This window comes from Microtus oregoni, unplaced genomic scaffold (genome assembly GCF_018167655.1).
Source record: "Microtus oregoni isolate MIOR12 unplaced genomic scaffold, Mior012 000003F_ref0000135, whole genome shotgun sequence".
NCBI lineage: Eukaryota > Metazoa > Chordata > Mammalia > Rodentia > Cricetidae > Microtus > Microtus oregoni.
The window spans coordinates 32,396,987-32,422,013 of NW_024543062.1; the positions used below are offsets into that span (position 1 = coordinate 32,396,987).

A 25,027-nucleotide genomic window follows, 5' to 3' on the forward strand; every position below is an offset into this window, starting at 1 on the left:
GAGGTAACGGAACAGTGATGGGGGGCGGGGTCAGGCTGCCCATGTCCCTCCTCCCCAGAGCCTGGGAACAGGGTGGGACCTCACACTCCACCATCCTGGCAATAGTGACAGCCCATTTGTTACTGCCTGGGCCCAGGCCAGGGAATTCTGAGCTGGCTGTAGCTGGAGTGCTGAGGCAGGTCAGAGCCCTGGGCTGTCTCATGTCCCATTGGGCTGTCTATGTTTCTGAAGTCCTCCACTTGCCCTGGAGTCCGAGGACAGCCCAGTGAAGAGATGGGCAAGTTGGGGTCACTGGAGGTTCTTGAGATGTTGGAGGCATGCTGCAGTGGCAGATAGACCAAGGGCAGCCAGAGAACAGGGCAGCACCCAACAGAAGAGCCCCAGAACACGGCAGTGGACAGCTGTCTTTGGTTGTGTAGGTCTTAGGAGTCAGGCTGTCCTCATTCAAACCCCATTCCTGGCCCTTCCTGGCCAGAGCCATTTCTGCTTGGTGCCTCAATTTCCCTTCCAGCCTCCTTTCTTCCAGTGCGGACCTTACTATCCACCCATGTACGCCTTTTTAGAAAGACAGACACCCTCCACTTGTGTGTATCCATGGCTCCCTACTGCCAGCATGATCCAGTCAGGTCTAGTACGGCATTGCAACGTGAGTCTCTCTGTCGTCCCCCATCACCCTAACCACCTTATTAGGCTTCTTGACCTGTACTCAGCACCCTTCACTGGGGCATCTTCTCCATCCATCTGGCAAATGACTGGCACCTTGAGAGATCAGTTCCAATGTCACTTTCCCTAGAGGCTTCACTTGTCCCCAGCCTCCTGCCCCTTGCTTTGTCAGGGCCAGGACTCCCAGACACGGTGACTGGAGGGTTCAGACTGGAGTCACGGAGAACCAGCATGCACGTATCACTCCTTCAGAGCCCCGCACCTTCTTGGGACAGAGGCATGAGGGCAGGACTCTGCTACTCTCTTACCCTCCCTTGCTCCTCCTTCCACGGTGGTGGAAAGGCAGATGGCATGGTATATTGCGGTTTACTTAGTGTCCCAGAATTGAGGAACAAAATGAAGGAGTGGGGACTGTAGCCAGCTCCACCCTGACAGTAGAAGCCAAGGATGCTAGTTGGTTGGGGGGTCTGAACTTGGGACAATATCTTGTGACCCTGGCCATGCCACTTGTCTCTGAGGGTAGGGACAGGGTCGTCTTACCCCACAGGGTGGCAGCCAGGTGCTTACTCGCAGCTTTTCCATGGGTGCTGGACCGGCTCCTGCCTCGGACCTTTGCACTTCCTGTCCCCACTTCCCAGAATGTTCTTCTACCCACTGACTCCCCATCCCTGAGCTCATGTCTTCATTCAACTATCGGTTCCTCAGGGAGGCTTCCCTGAAGCCAATGTCAAGCCCTGCGCGCCTCTCTCGGTTTGTTTACAGCACTTATTAACGGCTGCTGTTGTTCTTATTTAAACAGGCAGCGTTTCTGTGACTCTGGGAGATATGGGGCTTGCCCAGGTGACACAGCTGAACTGGGACTCAGCCCCAGGCAGTGTGCCTCTGAAGTGTTTGCCCTGTCTGTCATATAGCGCCTCTGATGACTGTCGCTTATACCCCTTCCCGAGCATAGCCGTGTTCTATGCTGATCTCTGCTGTACCCCACCACCCCCGTCCAGCCTGGCACACAACAGGTGCTTGGTGAATGAGTGTTTTCTGGAAGTGTGGGGGCGGCAAGAGGTACAGAGGGTCCTCAGAGCCCAGTCCAAGGTCAGTGTCACCATTTGGAAGTGTCTCTTTTGGAGGTTTGAGCTTGCCCCGGGGAGGCTCACTCTGGCCCCCAGGAGGACCTCTGTCTCCTGACCCCTCTCTGGTAGAGGTGCCAAGCAGAGCTTTGTCCTTTACCACCTGGGGTTCTGCCAAGCCCACTTCCTGCCATGTAGGAGCCAGGTGTCTCTGGAACATGGTGGCCACCGTTGTGCAGCCAGCAAGGGCCCCTAACGCGTGCTCAGGCAGCTGTAGAGGATTGGGTGGGAACCCTGGACCCTAAAGCAGTGAGCGCCCTAGGAGCTGGTAGGAAGTGTGTGACAGCTGCCCCATGGGTGACAACCATTTGCTGTCAAAGCTGCGCAGTGCTGGGACATGGCTGCCCTGGTCTCACTGTCCTCAGCCTGTCGAGAGCAGCAATAGAGATGAGGAAACCGAGAACCAGAGAGGTGAAGCGCCCGCCCTGCTCACTAAGCCTGGAATACTTCAGATTCCTGGGAAACACAGTGTGGGAGCATCCATTTTGTCCATTGCTGGCAGCTCACAAGGAAGCTCAGTTTGTGTAAATGTTAGTTTTTAAACTGAAGTGGGGATGAAGGGCCAGAGACCCAGAGAAGTTGCGTGCTTTGCCGAGCCACTACCCGGCTATTTTCCCCAATTGAGCTATGTCTAAAAGGGAAAACTGAGTCACGGGTTCAGGATGGGTAGCCTGGTCAGCCTCCCCTTGTCACTCTCCAGAGGACAGACAGACTTGCAGTTGGCTGCCAGCACAATGGTCCAGTCTGAGCTCTGTGTGCTGAACACCTCCCGCAGGCGCTCTCTGCTCCCCTGCCAGTCTCACGGCACCCTCAGAGGGTTTACACAGCCAGCTCAGGGAACAGAGGTGGCTCTTCCACACTGAGGTCTACAGATAGCCTCTGACCCTGCAGCTAGGACTGCGTGTTCTAGTCAGCCAGAACCCAGTCTTGCATTTGGCAAATTAATTTTGAACTTCATTGTCCTAAAGCCACTGTAGCTTCAGAGGATCCCCACAAATTCTTTCCTCTTCCCCCTTCATTGCTTGCAAATGTTTTATTATTTATCTCATGAATGATTGACTTCCATTTCTGAGAGGCAAAGTAACTTGCCTAGGACCACATAGCAGGCAGGGAAGCAAAGCATGCTGTCTTTTTAGGAGCCATAGCACTAAACTGGGGATAGACACTTGGCCCAAATATCGTGTCAAGCTGGACAAGAGCCTATGAAATCATTGAGACTCCAAGGAGTCGGGCATATTTGTGGCTTTTTTTTTCTTTTGAGCCAGGGTCTTGTTAAGCAGCCCACACTCTACCATACCCAGCTAAGTTATTTCTAAAGACGTTTACTAAGTAAGGCCAAGAGAGAAGAGAAAGTACCCAGCTTCAACTGTAAAGCGGCTACAAGCACGGTCACCATCCCAGTCTGGGCTAGATGCTTATATAGTGTCTCTCGGCATTCCGGCACATAGTAGGCATGCAATAAAACAGAGCTGGTAAGGTGACTGGTGCTCATATTGAATCTTGGGGCCCCAGAGGAAGCCAGTCTCCAGGCTCACTCTCTTGTCCCCAGCTGGCAGGTTGTGGAAGCCTCTTGCTAGTGTCGGGGAGTTCTGTCTCCAGCCCAGACTGAGCAACCTCCCCCTCCCCATGTGTGCCCCATGCCTGATGCCCTGCAGCCACACTCTGTGCCCCACTCAGGGAGGCTTTTATTTAGATAGAGCTCTCACTAGGGAGTCCGTGGCTAGTCTACCACTCATAACCCTGGTTGGCCTTGAACATGTGGTGACCCTCTTGCCCCTGCCATCCATGTCATCTCATGCCTAGCAGAGAGACCTCTTGGGATCCATCCAGGGCACCCTGGCAGGAAGTGCACTCTAAGAAAGGCTTTGGGGTTCATAGAGCCAGTCACGGCTGCTCTAGTGGAAGAAACCAGGCGGTGGTGTGGTGTTTGGGGGGGATTTGCCTTCATCCGTGTGCCCACCAGACACAAGAGGTGTTCTGGGCTCTGCTGGCCCTCTGAGTGTGTGGGCTTCTTATTTCTGCCAATTCTCAGAGAGTCTTGTCTGCAGGCTCTGGTGTGCTGACTCAGAGACCTAGTGCGGGGGCGTGGGATCAGGGAGGAAACTCTCCTTGACAGAACTAATTCTGTCCAGCGCTGGGAGCCAGGCCTGTGACTGGAACATCTCTGTTATTTCCAGACACCTGGGCCCCATGCACTGTAGCCCCTAAGTGATTCTAGAACTATCCACAAGAGCTGGGAGGCCCCCTTCTCTGCTCTGAGTAAATAGGACTAGCCATCAAAGACATGGCAGTCTGGAGGTGTTCAGGCTGGGAGCCAGGGAAGGAAATGCTGTGTGAGCCTGTGCTGGTCATGTGACCTCTCTGAACTTGTGTGTGTGAATCTGTGCTGCAAGGGTAAGCCTTCCCACTAAAGCGTACGATGCATGAGGTTCTAGGTCCTAGGCTCTGGGTACATCGTGCACATGACAGCCCAACTCTCCCGTTCTGTGGCTTAGAGAGGGTCAGGTACCCTCCCTGGACTTCAGTTTCCACCCCAGGACAACCTCTGAGGGACTTCTCCATTCCTGAAAGCCCTTTGCAGGCAGAGAGAACTAGAGACGTGGCCGAGCCATCACCCAGATGGACTGTCAGCTGCAGCGGTGGGAGATGGGAACAGAAGCCAGACCAAACATACTGGCCATTTGAAGCTGGGGAAGGGTTTCCAGTTTCCTTCTGGGCTCTCACGCCTACGCCCACTGCCCTGATAAGGCCCTTGTGTTTGTCCTGGGGCTGCTATTCAGAGGTAGAGGAGGGGAGAGAAGCAGAAGGGGGAGGAGAAAGAGCGAGGGAGGGGGAGAGAAAGAGAGAGGGATAGAAACAGAGAAAGGAAGAGAGAAATACAGAGACAGAAAGAACCAGCTGCCTGGAGGGTGAGGACCAGGTGCATGCAGAGGTGAGAGAGGGCTGTAGGTGAAGGGCTTTTGGTTGGCTGGGACTAGGGCCAGGGAGGGAGAAGGAAGGATGGCTGGGACAGGGCGGGGTGGGGGGGGATTGCTGAGAAAGAAACAAAAGAGGCAGAGAGAGGGAGTGAGGCACGGAAACCAGCAGGAGGGACAGACAGAGAGTAAGACCCCATGTGGCTCAGGGGTACAAGAAGGGATAGAAGCCGAGCGAGCGGAAGACAGACAAACATCTGCTGCCCAGATGTCTCTTGGTCCTACCATCCTCCTTCCATGGGGGTGGGGGAGCACGGGCCAGCAAAGGACAGCAGAAGTGGCGCCCTGGCTTCTTAGGCAGCACAGGCTTGTACTGCGCTCACCAGGTAAGGTGGGGGAGGGTGACTTCGAGCAAGTTGCTCTTCCCCGGCCTCAGGTGCCTCTCTTGTGAGCTGGGGACCACTAAATGGGTCGAGAACGGAAGAGGCATGTGGCCATCTGCTGTGGCTAGGCATATCCCAGGGCCTATACCAATTTCAGGATGAACTCCGCATGCATCCTTGAAGGATGGCGGACAATGAGCTCCTTGTAAAGGGCATTGTGACCAGAGGCATCCCTCACATGGCCGCTCACTAGAGGCAGAGCGACTGGAGGGAACCCAGGACACGGTGCACCATGGATCCTGTGGTATCCATCCTGTGGGGGTTTTAGGAGGTTCTGCTTAGGCCAAGGACAAAGGGTCCTGGTGTGTCTTGGAGAAGAGCAATGGATATCTTGCAGGCTGTGGGTTAGAGCTCCCTCCCGTCCACCTCTGTATTTCCTCCTAAGGCAAGTGGTTAATTTAATGTGTCTTTCCTGATCGAGTTTGCTGTGTGAGCTTGGGCACATGACTTAGCTTCTCTGTGCCTTCATGTGTAGGATGGTGGCCAGAATGTAGCACAAGTCAGTTCAGTGCGGAGGAAAGTGATGACATCTGCCTGAGGGCTTTGTTCTTTGTGGCTGGTAAAACCAGATGTGGATGTGGGCAGGAGCAGCCATCTGCCTGGGGCCCTCTGGTCCTTCAAGTTTTGGCTTGCTGAGGACATTCTGATGTAGGGACACCCATCAGTTCCCTCCCATTGAACTGTTGCTGTTATTCCCCTAGGGTCACCCAGCCCAGCAGAGAAGACTGTCGGGAAGGGCCCTGAGGAAAGTTTTTTGGCTTTTTGTCTGCTAGCATAGCTTGGTTGTGGGATCAGTGACCAGGGCATCGCCCAGGTGTGAACCCCAGACAAGGGTTTGGGGTGTTTGTTCTTAGGATGTTTTTCTGGCCCTCAAGAAAAGCGAAGAAGGTAAAATTCTTTGCCTTCACACCCATGCCTGCTGCCTGCAGCCTCTGTTCTGGCCGTTGTGTGCTTTGTTGGTCTCTAGGCCTGGCTCCCCAGGAGTGCTCCCCCTGAGTGCTCCTCCCAGAGTACTCCCCTTCCAAGTGCTTCTCCCATGCAGCTGATCCAGTGTGGGTCTACAGGTCACAGGGTCCCTGCTGTGTGCTGCTTCTTTGCATGAATTTTCCATGGAGCTCCTCCCGCTCTGTGGGGCTAAGGAGCATCATAGCTCACTTCCCCCCTTTCTCCTGCCCCATTTCCCATGGGCATTCAGGACCTCCAGCACCCAGCTGTATCCACCCATGTCCCCGGAACCTTGACTGTTTCTCCAGGTGGACTCCTGCTCCCAGCACCTGGGACCTGGGGCTCTGTTGGAGGACTGACAGGCGGGAAGCACCTGGGATGCTGGTGAGGGGGAGGGCAGGTGGTAGACATATGTAATTTTCTGGAGCATGGAGCATGGCCTGCCTTGTTCCCACAATGTATGGTGGTTGAGCCCAGGAATCCTTTGGATGCTGACGTGCCCGGCCTCCTCTGTCTCCCAGTCCTTCTGCCCCACTCCCCAACCCAGTTTTCCTGGACTGCGTGGCAGCCACCCCTGTATGTAGGAATCCTCGCTGAGGTGTTTGTTTGTGGACTCTCTGTCAGGCCATGGAGGCTGCCTGGGAGTTTCCTCAGGAGCTGTCACTGGTTACCTCATCTCCTAGATGCCTGAGGCACCTGCAGCTCTCCAGGGCTTACCACAGCATGCCTGCCATGTTCTCTGTTGCTCTTCAGCTTGGTGTGTTTGATCTAGGGACCTCCTTGTCTGAATGTCGCCTGTTCCCATTCCTTGGTTGTTTTCCTGTCAGGGTTATCCATCCCGAGGTTCCTTGGCTACTCTGGACAGTCATTCCTCTTTGGAGGTAGAGCTCTTCTGATTTTGTGTGTGTGTGTGGTGTGCCCTGCTGTAGCCACTTCTTATTACTGGTAACTTCCCACCCCTAGAAGCAACTTAAGCGATGGAGGATCTACTTCAGTTTATGGTTTGAGGGGATATAGTCTTTGTTGGCAGGGAAGGCGTGGTGTCCAGGGCTCCATCGGAGGCAGCAGAGGCTTGAGGCAGAACCTGGGCCCATGGAACATCTCAGTTCTTGGCATGTGACCTGGGAAAGGATCCGAACTCAAAATTGAAAGCCTGGACACTACTGAACAATGCTGCTTCTGCAATCTTGCACACAGAGTTGCAAAAGCATCGCATGTTAGGCACAGGAAGGCGGCCACGTGGATGGCAGGTGTTGGCATCTTAAAGCCTCAGTTTCCTCAGATTGATCCGTCTGTCTGTCTATCTATCTATCTATCTATCTATCTATCTATCTATCTATCTATCATCTGTCTATCTATCATCTGTCTATCAATCTATCTATCTATCATCTGTCTATCTATCTATCTATCTATCTATCTATCTATCTATCTATCTATCTAATCTATCTTGGCTCGTTGAGACAGGGTTTCTCTGTGTAACAGCCCTAGCTGTCATGGAACTCTCTCTATAGTCCAGGCTGGCCTTGAACTCACAGAGATCCATCTGTCTTTGCCTCCCAAGTGCTGGGATTAAAGACGAGTCACCAAGCTTGTTTCCTCATCTTTTTATTTTATTTATTTATTTATTTTATTTATTTATTTTTATTTATTTATTTATTTATTCGTTTGTTTTTCGAGACAGGGTTTCTCTGTGGTTTTGGAGCCTGTCCTGGAACTAGCTCTTGTAGACCAGACTGGCCTCGAACTCACAGAGATCCGCCTGCCTCTGCCTCCCGAGTACTGGGATTAAAGGTGTGCGCCACCACCACCTGGCTCCTCATCTTTTTAAAACATGGGTGGTACATACCACGCCCACTGCAGAGCTGTATGGTGATGGTGTGGTACAACTAATGGGCTGGGCACACATGTATAGAGTGTGCAACAGATTCTGCTGTCATAAAAGGACGGGGCACATTGACTGAGTACCCGCTGTGTGCTGGACCAGAGGAGGGCTGTTGGGAAGGGGCCTATGTTAGGCAGTAGACCTATGTCAAGTGGTGGCCTTGAGTGAACAGTGGTGGATGTGGTTGGCAATAGGAAAGGCCTGGGGATTGGAGACAGTGACGTGAAAGGGGCAAGGGGGTGGGGACCTGGGGACTCTCTCTGTGGCAAGAGCTACCCCAGCAGCAACAGCAAAGAGCTTTACCCTGGAGAGTGAGCAGAATGTCTTGAACCTATGTCTGAAACTGGGAGTGGGTGCAATCACACTGGGAACCTTAGGACTGTGAGGGCTGCTAAGTGCTGTGTGTAGCATCACTGAGCTGGGTGGGTCCTGGGCCAACAGACACGGTTAGTTAGTTAGTTAGTTAGTTAGTTGTAGTTTCATTTACAATGGCTTATTTAACTTAACAGGTCATGTTCCATCATTGACAGCAGTCAGGGCAGGGATTCAAGTAGGATCTTAAAAGAAGAAATCACAGAAGACCCTGCTTGTGGGCTCACTCACAGGCTTATGCTTAGCTGGCTGGCTTTATTTTAGAGCCCAGGACTGCCTGCCAAGGGAATGGTGCTTCCCCCAGTGGGCTGGACCCTCCTGCATCAATTAAGACCCCCCGCCACACACACACACACACACATACAGATGCGTTTTCCATCAATCTGATCTGAGCAATCCCTCGTGAGGCTCCCTTTTCAGGTGACTAGGTTGCATCAAGTTCACAGTTAAAGCTGTAATAGGACACCAGGTTTCACACCAGCCCCCTCGCCCCGAGGCTGAACCCTAGAACTCCAGCAGACACTCAAGGATCGAGCCGGACACAAGAGTTCATGGCTGATAGTCGTGATATCCATGTGTCACGCTACATTTCCACCTTCCAGACTTACCTAAAGCCTCAGAGGCACACGTGTTCATCCATCACGTGGCCGTCCATTCACTAGATGATCCTGTAATTCCTGCACCAGAGCTGTGTGTGATGCACCCCGGGGCAGATGGGAGAGAGCTGCATGGGGTGCCTTTTGACTGTGAGTCTGTAATAGCTTAAACAGACAGATGAAAGGCGGGAAGGCAGAAGTGATTCTAGGATTAGTTCACTCCTAGAACCCAGGGCTGTGAGCAGAACCCACCGCTCCAAGGTCACCATGCCGAGAGGACTAGAGGACACTCCTATGTATCCACACAATGTTTTGCTTGGCTGCATTGGGAAGACAGAATAGGCCAGAGCAGAAGAAGCAACAGTTGGTGTCCCAGTTTGCTCTCACTGACATGAGGGGGCGAAGTAGAACCAGACCCCACTGTCCTGGGGGAGCCAGCCATTGTCCTGGGGAGCCAGCCGTTGTCCTGGGGGAGCCAGCCACTGTCCTGGGGGAGCCAGCCACTGTCCTGGGGGAGCCAGCCATTGTCCTGGGGGAGCCAGCCATTGTCCTGGGGGAGCCAGCCACTGTCCTGGGGGAGCCAGCCACTGTCCTGGGGGAGCCAGCCATTGTCCTGGGGGAGCCAGCCATTGTCCTGGGGGAGCCAGCCATTGTCCTGGGGGAGCCAGCCACTGTCCTGGGGGAGCCAGCCATTGTCCTGGGGGAGCCAGCCACTGACCTGGGGGAGCCAGCCAGTGTCCTGGGGGAGCCAGCCAGTGTCCTGGGGGAGCCATCCATTGTCCTTTGGGAGCCAGCCACTGTCCTGGGGGAGTCAGCCATTGTCCTGGGGGAGCCAGCCACTGTCCTGGGGGAGCCAGCCACTGTCCTGGGGGAGCCAGCCACTGTCCTGGGGGAGTCAGCCACTGTCCTGGGGGAGCCAGCCACTGTCCTGGGGGAGCCAGCCACTGTCCTGGGGGAGCCAGCCACTGTCCTGGGGGAGTCAGCCATTGTCCTGGGGGAGCCAGCCACTGTCCTGGGGGAGCCAGCCACTGTCCTGGGGGAGCCAGCCACTGTCCTGGGGGAGCCATCCATTGTCCTGGGGGAGCCAGCCACTGACCTGGGGGAGCCAGCCACTGTCCTGGGGGAGCCAGCCATTGTCCTGGGGGAGCCAGCCACTGTCCTGGGGGAGCCAGCCATTGTCCTGGGGGAGCCAGCCACTGTCCTGGGGGAGCCATCCATTGTCCTGGGGGAGCCAGCCATTGTCCTGGGGGAGCCAGCCACTGTCCTGGGGGAGCCAGCCACTGTCCTGGGGGAGCCATCCATTGTCCTGGGGGAGCCAGCCACTGTCCTGGGGGAGCCAGCCATTGTCCTGGGGGAGCCAGCCATTGTCCTGGGGGAGCCAGCCACTGTCCTGGGAGAGCCAGCCATTGTCCTGGGGGAGCCAGCCATCTGCCCATTTCTATAAGGAACCATAGTCTTCTGTTTCTACTGGACAAGCCCTGCCCATGTGAGCAGGCTATGGTGGGAGCTGGCATGGAATCCTGGTATTTATCCCCTAAGACAGAGAAAAATTAGAAAATTGTTTCTTCACAACTATGGGAGTGCAGAAGCTGGATCCAAGGGATCAGGTGGGATCACCCAGGGGCTTCCTGCAGGTTCTCTGTCTCTGGTGGCTCTGCATCTTGGTTTCATCTTCTTGTGGTCTCATTTTCTAATGTCAAATTTCTCTGTCATTTCTTTTCTCTCTCTTCCTCTCTCTCCTGCCCTCCCTTCCTCCTTCCCTCTATTTTCCTCTCTCTCTCTCCCTCTCTCTTCTTCCCTCCCTCTCTCTTCCTCCTTCCCTCCCTCGATCCCTCTCTTCTTCTTCTTCTTCTTCTTCTTCTTCTTCCTCCTCCTCCTCCTCCTCCTCCTCCTTCTCCCTCTCTCTCTCTCCTCTGACTCTTTCTCTCTCTCTGACAAGCTTTCTCAAAGTAACTCTGGCTGGTTTGGAATTCATAACGTTCCTGCTGCCTTTCTGGGTGTTTATTCCTGTTTTATTCCTGTTTGCTCATTTAGGACCAATTCTATTCAGGACAGCGTTTACCATAGTTACTTTTGCAAAGATCCTTCCTCCAAGTAGCTCCAGATTCACAGACTCAAGTGAACACACTTCTCTGAAAGAGTGGACATCATTCCAGCCACTACTGGGGTAGAGACCTTCAAGGGAAGATCCCACTGTAAGGATGCTTGAACCTGGTTTTTCAAGGATGACTTTGGAGAGGGAAATGTCGTTTTGCATCGCGGGGGCATTGCTGCCTGCCCTGGTGCTGCTGCCTGCCCTGGTGCTACTGCCTGCACTGGCACTGGTCCAGGGCTGCCCTGCTGATGCCTTGACTTGGCTTTTCTGCAGTTCCTGTATTAAATCCATCGGGACTGGGATGAGCTGGGACCTTAATCAGATGCATGCAGGGCATCTGGGGCCTCTGAGATTTCTCCATCTGCTGCTTCATTCCTACCACAGCAGCTCTTTAGCCTTAGAAGGTTCAGGTCCTGGTAAGTTCCAGCAGGCGTTGGTGTTGTCATCTTTCCAACTCCCAGACTGTACCACTGAGGCCCAAGAAGGGGAACTGATTTCAGAGGCCCTCTGCTGCCACCTCCTCCTTGTGTCTGCTTCTCTTCCTAGGGATGCAGGACTGTCCCAGAGAAAGCACAAGACAGGCCTAAGGTTTTGTGGATCAGGCAGGCCACTTTAGGCTCCTGTGTCAGATGGATAGGAGCTCAGAGTCTGTTCCTGGTCTCTGGGGGAGCTGAGGACAGGAGAGGGAGGTCAGGCGTGCTTGCTTCATCTGTGACCCTGTGTGTTCCTGACCTCAGCCAGATGGTTCTGGAAATCGGGGAGGTTGCACTCCTTGGCTAGGAGAGATGGGGCTTAGAAAAGTAGGACAAGAGGAAGTGTTAGTCACTGTTCTATTGCTGCGAGGAGACACCATGACCACGGCAACCCTTAGGAAAGAAAACATTTATTGGACGTTTGCTTACAGTTTCGGAGGTCTGGTCCATTAATATTGTGGTAGTGAGCATGGCGGCATGCAGGCAGGTGCTGCAGCCGTAACAGAGCTGTCCTGATCCACAGGGAGATTCTGGGCTTGGCATTGTCTTCTGAAACCCCAGAGCCCGTCTCCAGTAACAGGCTTCCTCCAACAAGGCCACACCTCCTAGTCCTTTTAATTCTTTCAAGTAGTACCACTCCCTGGTGGCCAAGCATTCAAATGTATGAGCCTATGGTGACTGTTCTTATTCAAACCACCACAGGGAGGCTGTCTGGTTAGAAGGGACAGCACCCTGCAGCATCAGGAAGGGTGTGGGCAGACACTAAATAAAGTGTTCCGTGTACTAAAAGCGAGGGTGGAGGTTGGAGTGGTGGGCACGGAGCAGTCTGGCTGAGCAGATGTTAGCTGCACCCCCTCCCTCACCTTTATAGTGGGGTAACAGTAGTAGGGCTCTGGGGATGGGTGGAGGCCTTCCAGCTAATGAACTTAAAGGTGCTTAGCCCAGTGTCTGGATAACTGTATACTGATAACGGAATCAGTACGGAGTAGGTAACTGCACGAGGACCGGCTGAGGCCAGAGAGGCCGGCTACAGACCCACCGAGTTGAGGGAGTTACTGCCAGGATCTGCAAACATGACCTCGAGCTTCCTTGCGGCCACATGAAAAAGGGTGATGTGATATTACAGATCATGGATTATCAAGATAGAGGAAGTAGCACTTCTTCAAGAGAAGCCTTGTTCTTTACCACAGTTTCCTCCAGGGTATTCCTCCGGGGGCACCTGGGGGAGAGCAGTAGCACGGGGCAAGAACGCTACAGTTCTGTGGGGTGACTTCCAGGAGAGGAGGGGAGGCGGCTTAGAGAAGGCATATTTGTGGGAGAAAGACACGGGGAGGGCCTGAACTCTGAGGACTCAAGGCTAAAGCTTGGAGGCTTGGAGCAGGTGGGACTGGGGCTGCCCTCTCTCTAGAGCAGCAGAAAAGTGGGGCGTCCTAGGGGTCAAGTTCTGCTCGCACTCACTGCTGTGTGGCTACAGACAAGAGGCTTCACCTCTCTGAACCTGCTTCCTCATCCACAAGGCGGAGTCTTCCCCATGGGGCCATCTGAGCATTGCAGGGTGTTGGCATGTGGCCAGGGCTCTGGTCTGTGTTAGCTATTTATGGGACATGGGGTGTACATAGAGGTCCCACTTCTTTATTCCACGAGCTTCCTGGCGGCAGCGGTGTGTGTGTGTGTGCGTGTGTGCGTGTGTGCGTGTGTGTGTGTGTGTGTGTGTGTGTGTGTGTGTGTGTAAGGAGTGTGAGTAACAGTAGCTCTTTGCACAGTTGGCAGAGACCAAGCACCCGTTGTCACTGCACACAGTGTTCTGGGCAGTGGATGGGAGGAACTCTATGGCAGAGCTTAGGAACCAGGATGCCCAGCCCTGTGACCGTGTCCTGGCTCTGAACCCAAGCAGGAAAGACAGATGGAACAGCCATTCCTCAGGCCTCTCTGGCTGGCCCTTTCCCATCTGCCTTGACAAAGGCCACCAGAGGGGGCATAAAGGGCAATGAGACAGTGTGCCAGGCCAGTTCTCAGCACAGCCATCCCTCCTTCTTGATGGGCTTTCTGTCCCTGGATTTGACCAACCATAGAAAAAAAGTATTTTGGAAAGCCGGATATGGTGGCATAAAAAACTTTCAGTGGCATATACCCATAATCCTGGTACTCAGAGGCAGGAGAATTACTAGTTTGAAGACAGCCTGGCCTACACAACAAGATGCTTTCTTTCTCAAAAAACAAAAACCAAAAAAAAAAACCACCAAAAACAATACCAAGAAAAAAATCAAAATAGAAAAAGAAAAAGAACAAAAAAAAAAAAAGAAAAGGAAGAAGATGATTTAGGTTGAAATTGCTGGTGTTATAAGCATGTGTGGGCTTTTCTTCTCATTTCTTGTCACAGAATGCTGAGATACAAAGGCTATGTGCACAGAATATCTATGACATTAGACACTGAACTCAACCCCCAGGAAACTTAAAGCATCTGGCAAAATGCACGTGGTTCTATATGCCAATGTACTATTTTAGAAATGGATGTGAGGATTTGGGTATCTAAGAGGCATTTGGGAGCCAGACACTGTATCACATAGGAGTCAGTCCTTGGGACCCCCTACAGTGAAGTACACATAGGAGTCAGTCCTTGGGACCCCCTACAGTGAAGTACACATAGGACTCAGTCCTTGGGACCCCCTACAGTGAAGTACACATAGGACTCAGTCCTTGGGACCCCCTACAGTGAAGTACACATAGGACTCAGTCCTTGGGACCCCCTACAGTGAAGTACACATAGGACTCAGTCCTTGGGACCCCCTACAGTGAAGTACACATAGGACTCAGTCCTTGGGACCCCCTACAGTGAAGTACACATAGGACTCAGTCCTTGGGACCCCCTACAGTAAAGTACACATAGGAGTCAGTCCTTGGGACCCCCTACAGTGAAGTACACATCATCTATTCCCTTCACATTCCCTTTATAGACACGGCAGGTGCTGAGACCACTGACTCCCTCCAGGTCCCCAGGAAATCCATGCAGCTCAAGTTATGGGGAGACAGAGGCTGAGGGCCTTCCTCCACTTAGGAGGGCTAGGGGCAGAAAGGTAAAGGCTACCCAACAGCCGACCTGCTTCCAATAGGATGAACCATGACAGACTTGGCAAAGCTATATATTCATATATATCTCCGGAGCCATCCCTGTGGCCCTGGCTCAGAGATGAAATGACACAGCCTCTGACCCCAGCTGCTCCCAGCCCAGTCTAAGAACCAGACATGACGTCATTGAGGTAATCTTTCTATGGCCAGCAGTGTCTGAGTTCCCTGTGCCATGATGGAGGGTGCTGGGTGGAGCCTTTTCCCTCCTCTCTCAGCCCCTCATCTGCATTCCTGCTTGCCTTTTACCCCCACTCAGAGGTCCCTTGTCCCAGAAAGCGTAAAGTCCCTGGCTGAATGCTGCTCCTCTTACTTCTTGGAATATTTGGGGTCTGCCCTGGCCTCTGTCATATCTGCGAGTCCACTGTGGGAAGAGACCCTAAGGGAGTTGCTTCCCATCCTTGGTGCCTGTGAGACCCAGCACAGACACATGGCAGCAGTTTTCAGGGCACCGTGGCCTGGCAGTTAAGCCTGGCTTCTGCAGGCTTCAGACGGCTTTCTCACCCCTCTGTGTGCTACATAGGGGCCTTCTGCTCCCCACGTTACACAGTAGCATCTCCAGGGTTAAGGGGAGGTGGTTCACTTGGTGAAGAGCTTGCTCTGCAAAGTTCAACCCCAGCACCCTAAGGAAACAAAACAAAAACTGTAGCAGCAGCCATCTGAAATGTCTGTACCGAGGAGGCAGGGGCAGAGCCATGTAAGGGCCTTGCTGGCTCACCAAACCAGTAGAATCTGAACTCCAGATACAGTCAGAGACACTGACAAAAAGAGATGGAAGATGACACCTGATTCCTACCTGTGTCCTCGCAAACATGCTTACATACATGCATGCTCACTCATGCACACATAAAGACACACGTGCACACACCAGTGTGACCACCACTGGGACTGAGTGCTCAGTCCAGGCTCTCAACACCTAAGAGTTTCAAGTGGCACTTCATACTGTCAGACAGCAAGTATTCCCTGACAATGGGTCTCTCTCTCTCCTTCCCTTCCTCCCTTCCTCCTTCCCTCCCTCCTCCCTCTTTCTCTTCCTCCCCCTCCCGCACTAGGAATGATGAACCCCAGGTGCTAGCTGAGTGCTCCTCCACCGTGTGGCATCCCTGTTCCCAGTGTTCATTCCTTGGATAGGCTCCCATTCTACCAAGTATGGTGACAATCAAGCTCACGGAAAGTGTTTTTCTGTAATTAGAGGCGTGCTCAAGCCCCAGAGGAGCAGCCCTGAATGCAAGCGCAAGGGAGTTGGCTGGTTGGGAAAAAGGGAGACTTTGATTGACAGTCTCACTGGGGTTAGAGTCCATTTGTCGAGACTGGAGGACTCCCACAGTGGAGGTCAGAGCCTTCAGTTCAAATCCTGTGCACCCTGGGGGGTGACGCTTCACTGCTAAGCCCTGATGGCTTTCTGTGTCCCCTTGCCAAGCTAATTGCCCATAGCCTGATGTCCACTGCTTCCTAACACACTGACATGTTCTGGGATCTGAATTTCCCTGTTTTGTTGATGGGAGGCCTGAAGTTTAGACAGAAGTCATATGCTAGAAGTGCACAGCTGGGAGGTGACAAAAAGTCAGATTTGAGCCCTGCACCCAATCTCTGCCTCTGGCACCTCCAGGTTCACAAACTCTCCTAGAAGCCTAACGGGGTTGCTAGAGGCTGACACAGGACTAGTTGGAAGCCTGCCCTGACAGTGCTCAGAGGCTGCGTGGGTCACTGTCCTCATACAAAGTCCGCAGGTCAAGAAGTGTATGTCTAATTAGTGCTGACCACCAGGACAGGAAGGTCTATATCTAACTCACGCTGACCACCAGGCCCAGAGAAGGCTTTCTGAGCTCTGTTTCCACACATTTTGGAGGCAGTCTTACTTTGTAGCCCAGGCTAACCTAAAACTCATGACCTAAAACTCATGCTTCAGCCTCCCCAAGTGCCTGGATTATAAGCATGAGTCATTTCATTCTCCACATTTCTAATTTTAAAAATCATTTACTTATTTATTTGACATGTGTGTGAAGGCCTGAATGTGTCCATATTCATGTGTAGTCAAACGACAGTTTTGGGGGCTCGATTCTCTTCCACCGTGTGGGTCCCCAGGACTGCACTCTGGTTGTCAGACATGGCCAGTGAGTGTCTTTGCCCGCTGAGCCATCTCACCAGCCTAGTTTCCATAGTCTGTAAAGCAAGAGCAGCAATGCCTGCTGGGAAGAGGCCCTGGGAAGACTAGATGATCTCAAGGGGCGCATCCTTCCTTCTTCTCTCCCCACATTGCCTTGGGGGCTGGTGTTTTCTGGGCCCTCTCATGTGGGTGAGTGTCCAGAGCCACCCCCACAGCCTGTGTGGCATCTGCATGCACTCACCTGTGTTTCGCCCCTTATGCTGGTGCCCACACACTATGGCAGCTGTTGTGGGTAGAGCCACTTGGTTCTAGGTTCAAGGGCTCCGCTCTTTCCAGCAGGGGAACCTAGGCTGAGTGATTCCCACATCTCTAAGTAGCTGTTTCCTCCTTACTGGGCTCTGGGTTTACCTACTGCCTCTTCTCCACCCTCCCCACCCCCTGCAGGTATTTGCAGCTGTGCATAGTGACTGCCTGGCTGGGAACTCACACTGGAATTCTGTTCTGCAACAGCAAAGAGTGAAGGTCTCCAAAGGTAGGGACTTACGTCTCCAAAGGGTCATCAGCAGGGTGGGGTCAGGGGAGAATGCTGGGATGGCTGTCCCCGAGGCTTTGGATGTGTGAGTGGAACCATGGTCATAGCAACAGGCTCCCTTCTCCACTGCATCAGAGCTGGTGTGATAGTCTATACCCCACTAATATATATATATATATATATATATATATATATATATATATATATTAGTATATATAATTAATATATACTAATTACCTCACACACATTACAGAGGGAGGGTCCTTAGGAGGCCAGTGAGACTTAATTTAGGAACCCAGCCTTTTTCTGTGGTGGGGGTGGAGGATTTCATCATTGGCTTTGTTGAGATTTGTATTAGTGATTTTATATGGCTGTGATTAAAACACCACAGCCACGGTGATCTATAAAAGAACACAATTGTGCTCACTGTTTCAGAGGGATCGGGTCTATAATGGTGGAGCAAAGGCGTGGCTGCAGGCAGCTGAGTGTCCATATCACAAGCAGGAGACAGAAAGAGCACCGCACCCCTCCTCCCGCCATGATGCACCTTCTTTAACAAAGACACCCCTCCTAATCTTTCCCAAACAGTTCCATCAAATGGGGCTGAATATTCAAGCATGTAAACCTAGGGTGGCCATTCTTATTCAAAACACTATGTGGTTCCTACTGCATCCCCACCTCTGCATCTTCAGCTTGTTTGGGGCTCAGCTCCGTCTGGCCTCACATTCCTACTTGGACTTGTGGGGTCCAGCTGTTACTGTCTATATATGCTAATGAGTATGGTAGTGCCGGGCTTCCAGATGTTTGTGAAAGAAATAAAGTAGGCCAGGTGTCGTGGCACACACCTTTAACTCCAGCACCTAAGGGCAGAGGCAGGTGGACCTCTGTGAGTGAGTTCAAGGCCAACCTTGTCTACGGAGTGAGTTCTGGGACTGCACAGTAAGAAATGGAGGGTAGGACGGGCAGTGGTGGCGCACGCCTTTAATCCCAGCACTCGGGAGGCAGAGGCAGGCGGATCTCTGTGAGTTCGAGACCAGCCTGGTCTACAAGAGCTAGTTCCAGGACAGGCTCCAAAACCACAGAGAAACCCTGTCTCGAAAAACCAAAAAAAAAAAAAAAAAGAAAGAAATGGAGGGTAGGAGGAGGACAAAGAGGAGGAGTAGGGCTAGGAGGAGGGGGGAGGAGGAGGAGGAGGAAGAAGAGGAGGAGGAGGAGGAGAAGAGAAGAAGGGTGAGTAGGAGGAGGACTAGGGGGAGGAGGAGAAAAAGGAGGAGGGTGAGTAGAAGGAGAACTAGGGGAAGGAGGAGAAAGGCGAGGAGGGTGAGTAGAAGGAGAACTAGGGGAAGGAGGAGAAGAGGAGGAAGGGAGTGGTGATAGCAGTGGAAATAGAAGGCCAGGAAGATGGTTATGAGTACTAAATGAACTGAGGAACTTCGTGTTCCGTGGCTCCTCTGCCATTACCCTCTGCCCTTCACATACACCTACTACATGAACACATGTATGTATACATATGACAGGCAATGAATACAAAGCAAAGAAATGAACCAACAGAGGGGAGATGGCTGACTTACGGCCCTGGCCTCTCTCAGATGATGGTCTCTCTGTTGCCAGGCAACGCCTTAGCACCTGTCTGTAGAGGTCTTTAGCCTGTGACCCTGTCATCTCTTGCAGAGATGGAGTACGATGCTTACAATGATTCCAGCAGTTACAATTATGATTACACAGACATCTTTGACCCCATTGTGGTATTGGAGGAGGAGAATCCACTAGAGGCCACGGTGGCCCGTGTCTTCCTGGTGGTGATCTACAGCGTGGTATGCTTCCTTGGGATCATAGGCAATGGCCTGGTGATTGCCGTTGCCACATTTAAGATGAAGAAGACAGTGAACACTGTGTGGTTCGTCAACCTGGCCGTGGCTGATTTCCTGTTCAACATCTTCCTGCCCATCCACATCACCTACGCCGCTATGGATTACCACTGGGTGTTTGGGAAGGCCATGTGCAAGATCAGCAGCTTTTTGCTCAGCCACAACATGTACACCAGCGTCTTCCTGCTCACGGTTATCAGCTTTGACCGCTGCATCTCTGTGCTGCTTCCTGTCTGGTCCCAGAACCACCGCAGTGTCCGACTGGCCTACATGACCTGTGTGGCCGTCTGGGTTCTGTCTTTCTTCTTGAGTTCCCCATCTCTTGTCTTCCGGGACATTAACAATACGCATGGGAAAATAACCTGCTTCAACAACTTCAGCTTGTCTGCCCCTGCATCTTCCCCACACTCCACTAACTCCCAGGTGGATCATGTAGGGTTCAGAAGACACGTGGTGGTCACTGTCACCCGCTTCCTTTGTGGCTTCCTGATTCCCGTCTTTATCATCACCGCCTGTTATCTCACCATCGTTTTCAAGCTGCAGCGCAATCGCCTGGCCAAGAACAAGAAGCCCTTCAAGATCATCATCACCATCATCGTCACCTTCTTCGTCTGTTGGTGCCCCTACCACACACTCTACCTGCTCGAGCTCCACCACACGGCTGTACCGAGCTCTGTCTTCAGCCTGGGACTGCCTCTGGCCACTGCCATTGCCATTGCCAACAGCTGCATGAACCCCATTCTCTACGTCTTCATGGGCCACGACTTCAAGAAATTCAAGGTGGCTCTTTTCTCCCGCTTGGTCAATGCCCTGAGTGAAGACACGGGAGCCTCCTCCTACCCCAGTCACAGGAGCTTCACCAAGATGTCCTCATTGAATGAGAAGCCTTCAGTGAATGAGAAGGAGACCAGCGCACTTTGAGCCCTATTGGCAATGCCTCCATGGGTGCCACAGCCCAGGGACACCCAGGGATACCCAGGACTTGCCTCTTGAAGCAGGAGACATGATAGGAACCTGTCTGGTATGCTCCAATGTCACTACATTTTGTACATGTGCTCATGTTTTGAGTAGGATTCCAGAGTGTGGACACGGACACTCTTCCAGCAAAATGGAAGTCAGATCAATCTGAGCCTCTGGAGCAGGAAGAGTAGGGGACCAGCTTTGACTGACTCAGAAGAGAACAGGGTTCTCCATCCGGGCACATAATTTTCTGTGTGTGCTGCAGAGTCTCTAGTGTGGGTAAAGAACTCAGCGTAAACCCATTGCAGACCTGTTAGAGCCCACAGGGCAGTCAAGCCAGCAAGCCTCCCCTGCCACTGCCACCATCCTCCAAGAACTTGACTTTGGATTTCAGATGAGCTGGGAAGACCAGGACCCGAGGGGCTGCACGGAACCCTGCAAGGGAGAGGCCAGCTGTGGGTGGTGGTGGTGACAAAGCAATGGAGGAGAGCAGAAACCCAAAGGATGGAGGCACAGAACATCAGCAGCATGCCACAGGGAGATGGTGCTCTAGTTTGTGGGTTCAGGTGGTGGCAGCCCTTTGCTTCCGTGCCTATTGTAACCTGAGGCTGGTGGGGAGGAGGACATCCTCGCCAAAGCTTCCTCTCCATCTCAGGATCTCTTCTCTCCTTCCCTAATCCTCTCAGCTCTGGCTGGAAGGTCTTAGAATACACCTCCCTGGGTGGAGGGTGGAGGGTAGAGGGAGGAAGGTGAGGGTGTCATCTCCCCCATCCATCCTCTTTAAGCTTCCTGGAGACTAGAGAGTGGAGTTTTGAGACTCCAGGCTCAGAGCATCCCCCAAAGCTGTCTCTGGGGGCTCTGCTGTGAAGCTGATGAGCTGACTGACTCCTCCTTGAATCACCCTTCCCAGGTGAGGCGGCACATGGATGGACTTTCTTCCCCAAATCAGACACTTTCTCCTGGCAGGGAAGTCAAGACTTGAGGAGGGGAAATGGCTCACTCCACACTCTTAGTGACAGACCTGAGCCCAGCTCTGCCTGGCTGCCTTCACCCCTACACTGAGGATTTGATACCCTGCATTATTTAAACATATTAAACTTAAAACATTTACCATGCATTTAAAGTGTTTCACATGTATCTTCTCATTCATTCTTCACAGAAACCCTGATTTAGGTCCTTATACATATTAGGAGTCAGAGACTCAAAGAGGTTAAGTAACTGGGCAGTGGGACCAAGTGAGATGCTGGCAGGCTGGATTTGAACCTCAGTTTCCTGTCTCAAAGGAGAGGTGGAGTCAGAAAGAAACTAGTGGTTTGGGGTTTTAGCCATAAATATTGGTTCTTTAGTGGATCCATATGAACATTTTAAGTCTTTATGAAGCTTTGCATGTTGATTTCAGAGTAATCCAACATGCAAAGAAAATGTGCTTGATCTCCAACCTCCACTCCTTCTGATTACACACACACACACACACACACACACACACACACACACACTCGAAATCTGGGCAAGCCGAAGGAGGAGCCTGGCAGGGGTAGCCCTTCTGGGTCCATGGCCTCCAGGTCCATGGTGTCCACCTTTGGTTCTCTTCCAGGCCACTCCTCCGTCAGGATGTAATAGACAGATGTGTGTCCTCTGGCCTGGAAGCTCCTGAACTTTAGGCTGCTAGAACTCTCACTCCATCAGGGGACAGGCTGCTCCTCCCTTGTGGGGTCTTGAGATGAGCAGTTCTGAACTGATCCAAGCTGGAACTTCTGATTGCTTCAGAGGGCCTGAACTTACAGGGATTGAGAACAAAGAGGGAGGTTTAAAAATAGCCTTGAGTTCCCATTGTCCTTCCCAGGGCCCCAGATGTGAACTGTGGCATGCCACGGTATGGGATTCATCATGCCACAGACTTCAGGGTTGGCCAGGCTAGGCAGGGGACCATTGGAAAAGCTGACGAACAGGAGAGTGACACTGGCCAAGCCCTCTTCCTCCTGACTGTCCTAACACCCTATTCCTGCAAAGTGCTAAGTGAAACCTCCAGTCTTGTCCTCGCGGCTTCCCACAGCAACCCCTATCTCCTGGACCCATGCGTAATCCTTGCAGCTGGCCCCCTGTGTCCCTGCAAAGACTGACCAGGACAGCGCCTTCTCTGGGGCTGGGACCCAGCAAAGTGCCTCACTGATGCCTCGTGGGTGGGGGATGGGCTGAGAGAACAGAGGAACAAGACAAGATGTGGGGGGACAAGAAAGGAAGATCACTGGAGCGTGGGGGAGGGGAGCAGGGCTTGCTGAGGCGGAGAGGACCCATGCTTCTGAGCATCCAGGTGCCAATGAGCCTTCCAGTCTCTGCCTGGACCTGGCAGAGGTGGACATTGTGTCCCTTTGGGTCATGCGGAAGGTGAAGTCAGAGTCACACAGCTAGGAAGTGGTGTGGGGTATATGGGGGGGGGCACTTGGAACCAGCTTTGCTGCCTGAGACCCCACCTTTGTCAACCCAAGAAAGCAACATGGGAGGGAGGGAGGGGGAAAGAGGGAGAAAAGAGGAGGGGAAAAGAGACAGCGGAACCTCCACCTCCTTCCCACTAGCCCAGCTCTCCTGGAACTCCTCTAGCTCATCCCCTGGGGTTCTTTGGAGTCTGTGGTTCTGTGGTTCAGATGGAGCTCTCTATCCTTGTGGAGAGAGCAACTATGAGGTGTGATGCTTGTCACAGGGGATTAGGTACATGTCCTTGGGAAGGGATTGTGTTGACCTGGGGAGAGTAGGTCAGTGTTGAAATGGTGGGGGGGGGGGGGGCTGATGCTCCAGGTAGAACTGGAGGAGTACCAATGCCGAGGGAGAGCCATGCAGGGGTCTGAGGGTTGGACTGCAGGATAGTAAGCAGAAGGCGGCAGAGGACCAGAGCTGGGGAGGCCCAGGTGGGGACTGACCTGCTTAGACCTGCATGTTGAATCCCTCCCCTCTCCGCTCTAGAAAGCACTGGGGAAAGGAAGCTGGGAGGCAGGCTGCACAGCAGAGGTCTCTGGACTGGGAACATTGGAGAGAGTGGAGAGTTTGGGGAGGTATTTAAAAGCTCTGAGCTCTCTCAGGGGAGTGGTTAGTGAGAAGCCAACCCTGGGCCCATCTGTGCAGCACAGAGGTCCTGCTGCATCAGTTTGTTGATGGAAATTAATTGTAAATATTATTCAAATGTACCTCCCAGTGCACAATTATACTTCTCAGAGGAGTTCTGAGTACGTGAGGAAACTCTGTAAATAATACATACATTAGCCCGGGCGCACAGAGGCGCGCTGAAGCTGCTGCTGTGGGAGCTGTGGGAGCTACTCAGAGCATCTGCGCTGGAGGTTAGCCTTGGACAACCAGCTCTGTCTCTCTGAGCATGGGCACAACTCTAGGCATGCCAGCCTGGTCACTGGCCAGGTGGGGACACAGAGCTGGCAGGGGAGGAAGACACACAGATCAGAGCATGCCCAACTGGCCTGGGAGGCTCAATAGTGGCTGTAGTAATCGTGTGATTACTTGGGCATGCTCAAGCTTGGGGCAAGCATTTCCGTCTCGCAATCTCACTGAATCTTCATAGGAAAGACCATGGAAGACTTTATGCTAAGACCTAGTGCCTTGTCCATAGATGGATGAAGTTGAGAGATTCAGACAGGTGAGGTGAACTGTGCTAGTGAGAACTGAGAGCCAAGCCCTGTCTGTCTGTCTGTCTGTCTGTCTGAAAGCTCTTGCTTTCTCCGGAAGTTATTTGGTCAGTCTTTGTCCACCCCCATTAGCTTTCGAGGTGGGGTGGTGATGAGCCTGAGGGACTGCCTTGCCCCTGGAGGGGAGGACATGATGTTCCCAGGCTCATCAGTTCCTCTCAGCTTCTGGGCTTAGGAGTTCGGAAGAGACACTACTTCAAACTCACCCTTTCTCAGCCAGCACCCTATTTCCCAGACTGTGAAACTGAACAGGATACAAATAGTCGGGGGACACCCCCCCACACACACTTCAATGAGAGTGGTGTGAGCATGCTCCTGAGAGTCACTTTTAAAATTTCAGCTTGGTGGGCTGGAGAGATGGCTCAGCGGGTAAGAGCATTGCGTGCTCTTCCAAAGGACCCGAGTTCGATTCCCAGCAACCACATGGTGGCTCACGACCATCTGTGATGAGGTCTGCTGTCCTCTTCTAACAGGCATATATGCAAACAGAATATTGTATCCATCATAAATAAATAAATATTTAAAAAAATAAAAATAAATAAATAAATAAAATTTCAGCTTGGATACCCAAGGCTCACCAATCTGCCTTCTTCATGGCTAAACTTTGAATACCAGCTTTGGCAGCCATTTGCCCAGGGTCCATCAGAATCCTGGCTGAAACTGAGTCTTGGCAAAACCCACATTGGAGCAGAAACAAGATATTTCTAAGACATCTTCACTGTTGCCCTGGTAAGGGTGTCTCTGAACCTGGGAGGTAACGGCAGGGACACCTCCATATAATAAAATCTCAGTCTGTGTATCTGAGATGAATGTCTTATGAAGAGAATGAAAGATCTTGTAGATGGTGTCTGAAGGAGTGACCTTCCGTCCACACCCCTGCAGATGGCAGGGGGAAAGCAGACATGAAGCTTTGTGGGCAGATGGGAATGGTCCCGGTGGAATCCACCCAGAGAGTGAGCTCTCGCAGATAGCCAGATTTATTTATTTATTTATTTATTTTTATTTTTTATTTTTTTTGTGGTTTTTCGAGACAGGGTTTCTCTGTGGTTTTGGAGCCTGTCCTGGAACTAGCTCTTGTAGACCAGGCTGGTCTCGAACTCACAGAGATCCGCCTGCCTCTTCCTCCCAAGTGCTGGGATTAAAGGCGTGCGCCACCACCGCCCGGCCGATAGCCAGGTTTAAAGGCCTCTGTGATGGCAATGACTTGGCAAGAGAGGCTCCTTTCTCTGCCTGCGTGGGC

The 25,027-nt window shown here is 52.5% G+C and overlaps 1 protein-coding gene across 3 annotated transcripts in view; it reads left to right on the forward strand.

Annotated features, from left to right (window-relative positions):
• The window catches only part of Cmklr1 (chemerin chemokine-like receptor 1), a 37,446-nt gene extending 16,035 nt beyond the window's left edge, over nucleotides 1-21,411 (forward strand). For all 3 annotated transcript variants that reach the window (XM_041646430.1, XM_041646439.1, XM_041646420.1), the window contains 2 exons: nucleotides 17,183-17,270; nucleotides 18,942-21,411. In XM_041646430.1, the coding sequence (XP_041502364.1) occupies nucleotides 18,944-20,059 (1,116 nt within the window). In that variant the 5' untranslated portion in view covers nucleotides 17,183-17,270; nucleotides 18,942-18,943 and the 3' untranslated portion in view covers nucleotides 20,060-21,411. The remainder of the gene's footprint in view (nucleotides 1-17,182; nucleotides 17,271-18,941) is intronic.
• The last annotated feature ends 3,616 nt before the right edge of the window (nucleotides 21,412-25,027 follow it).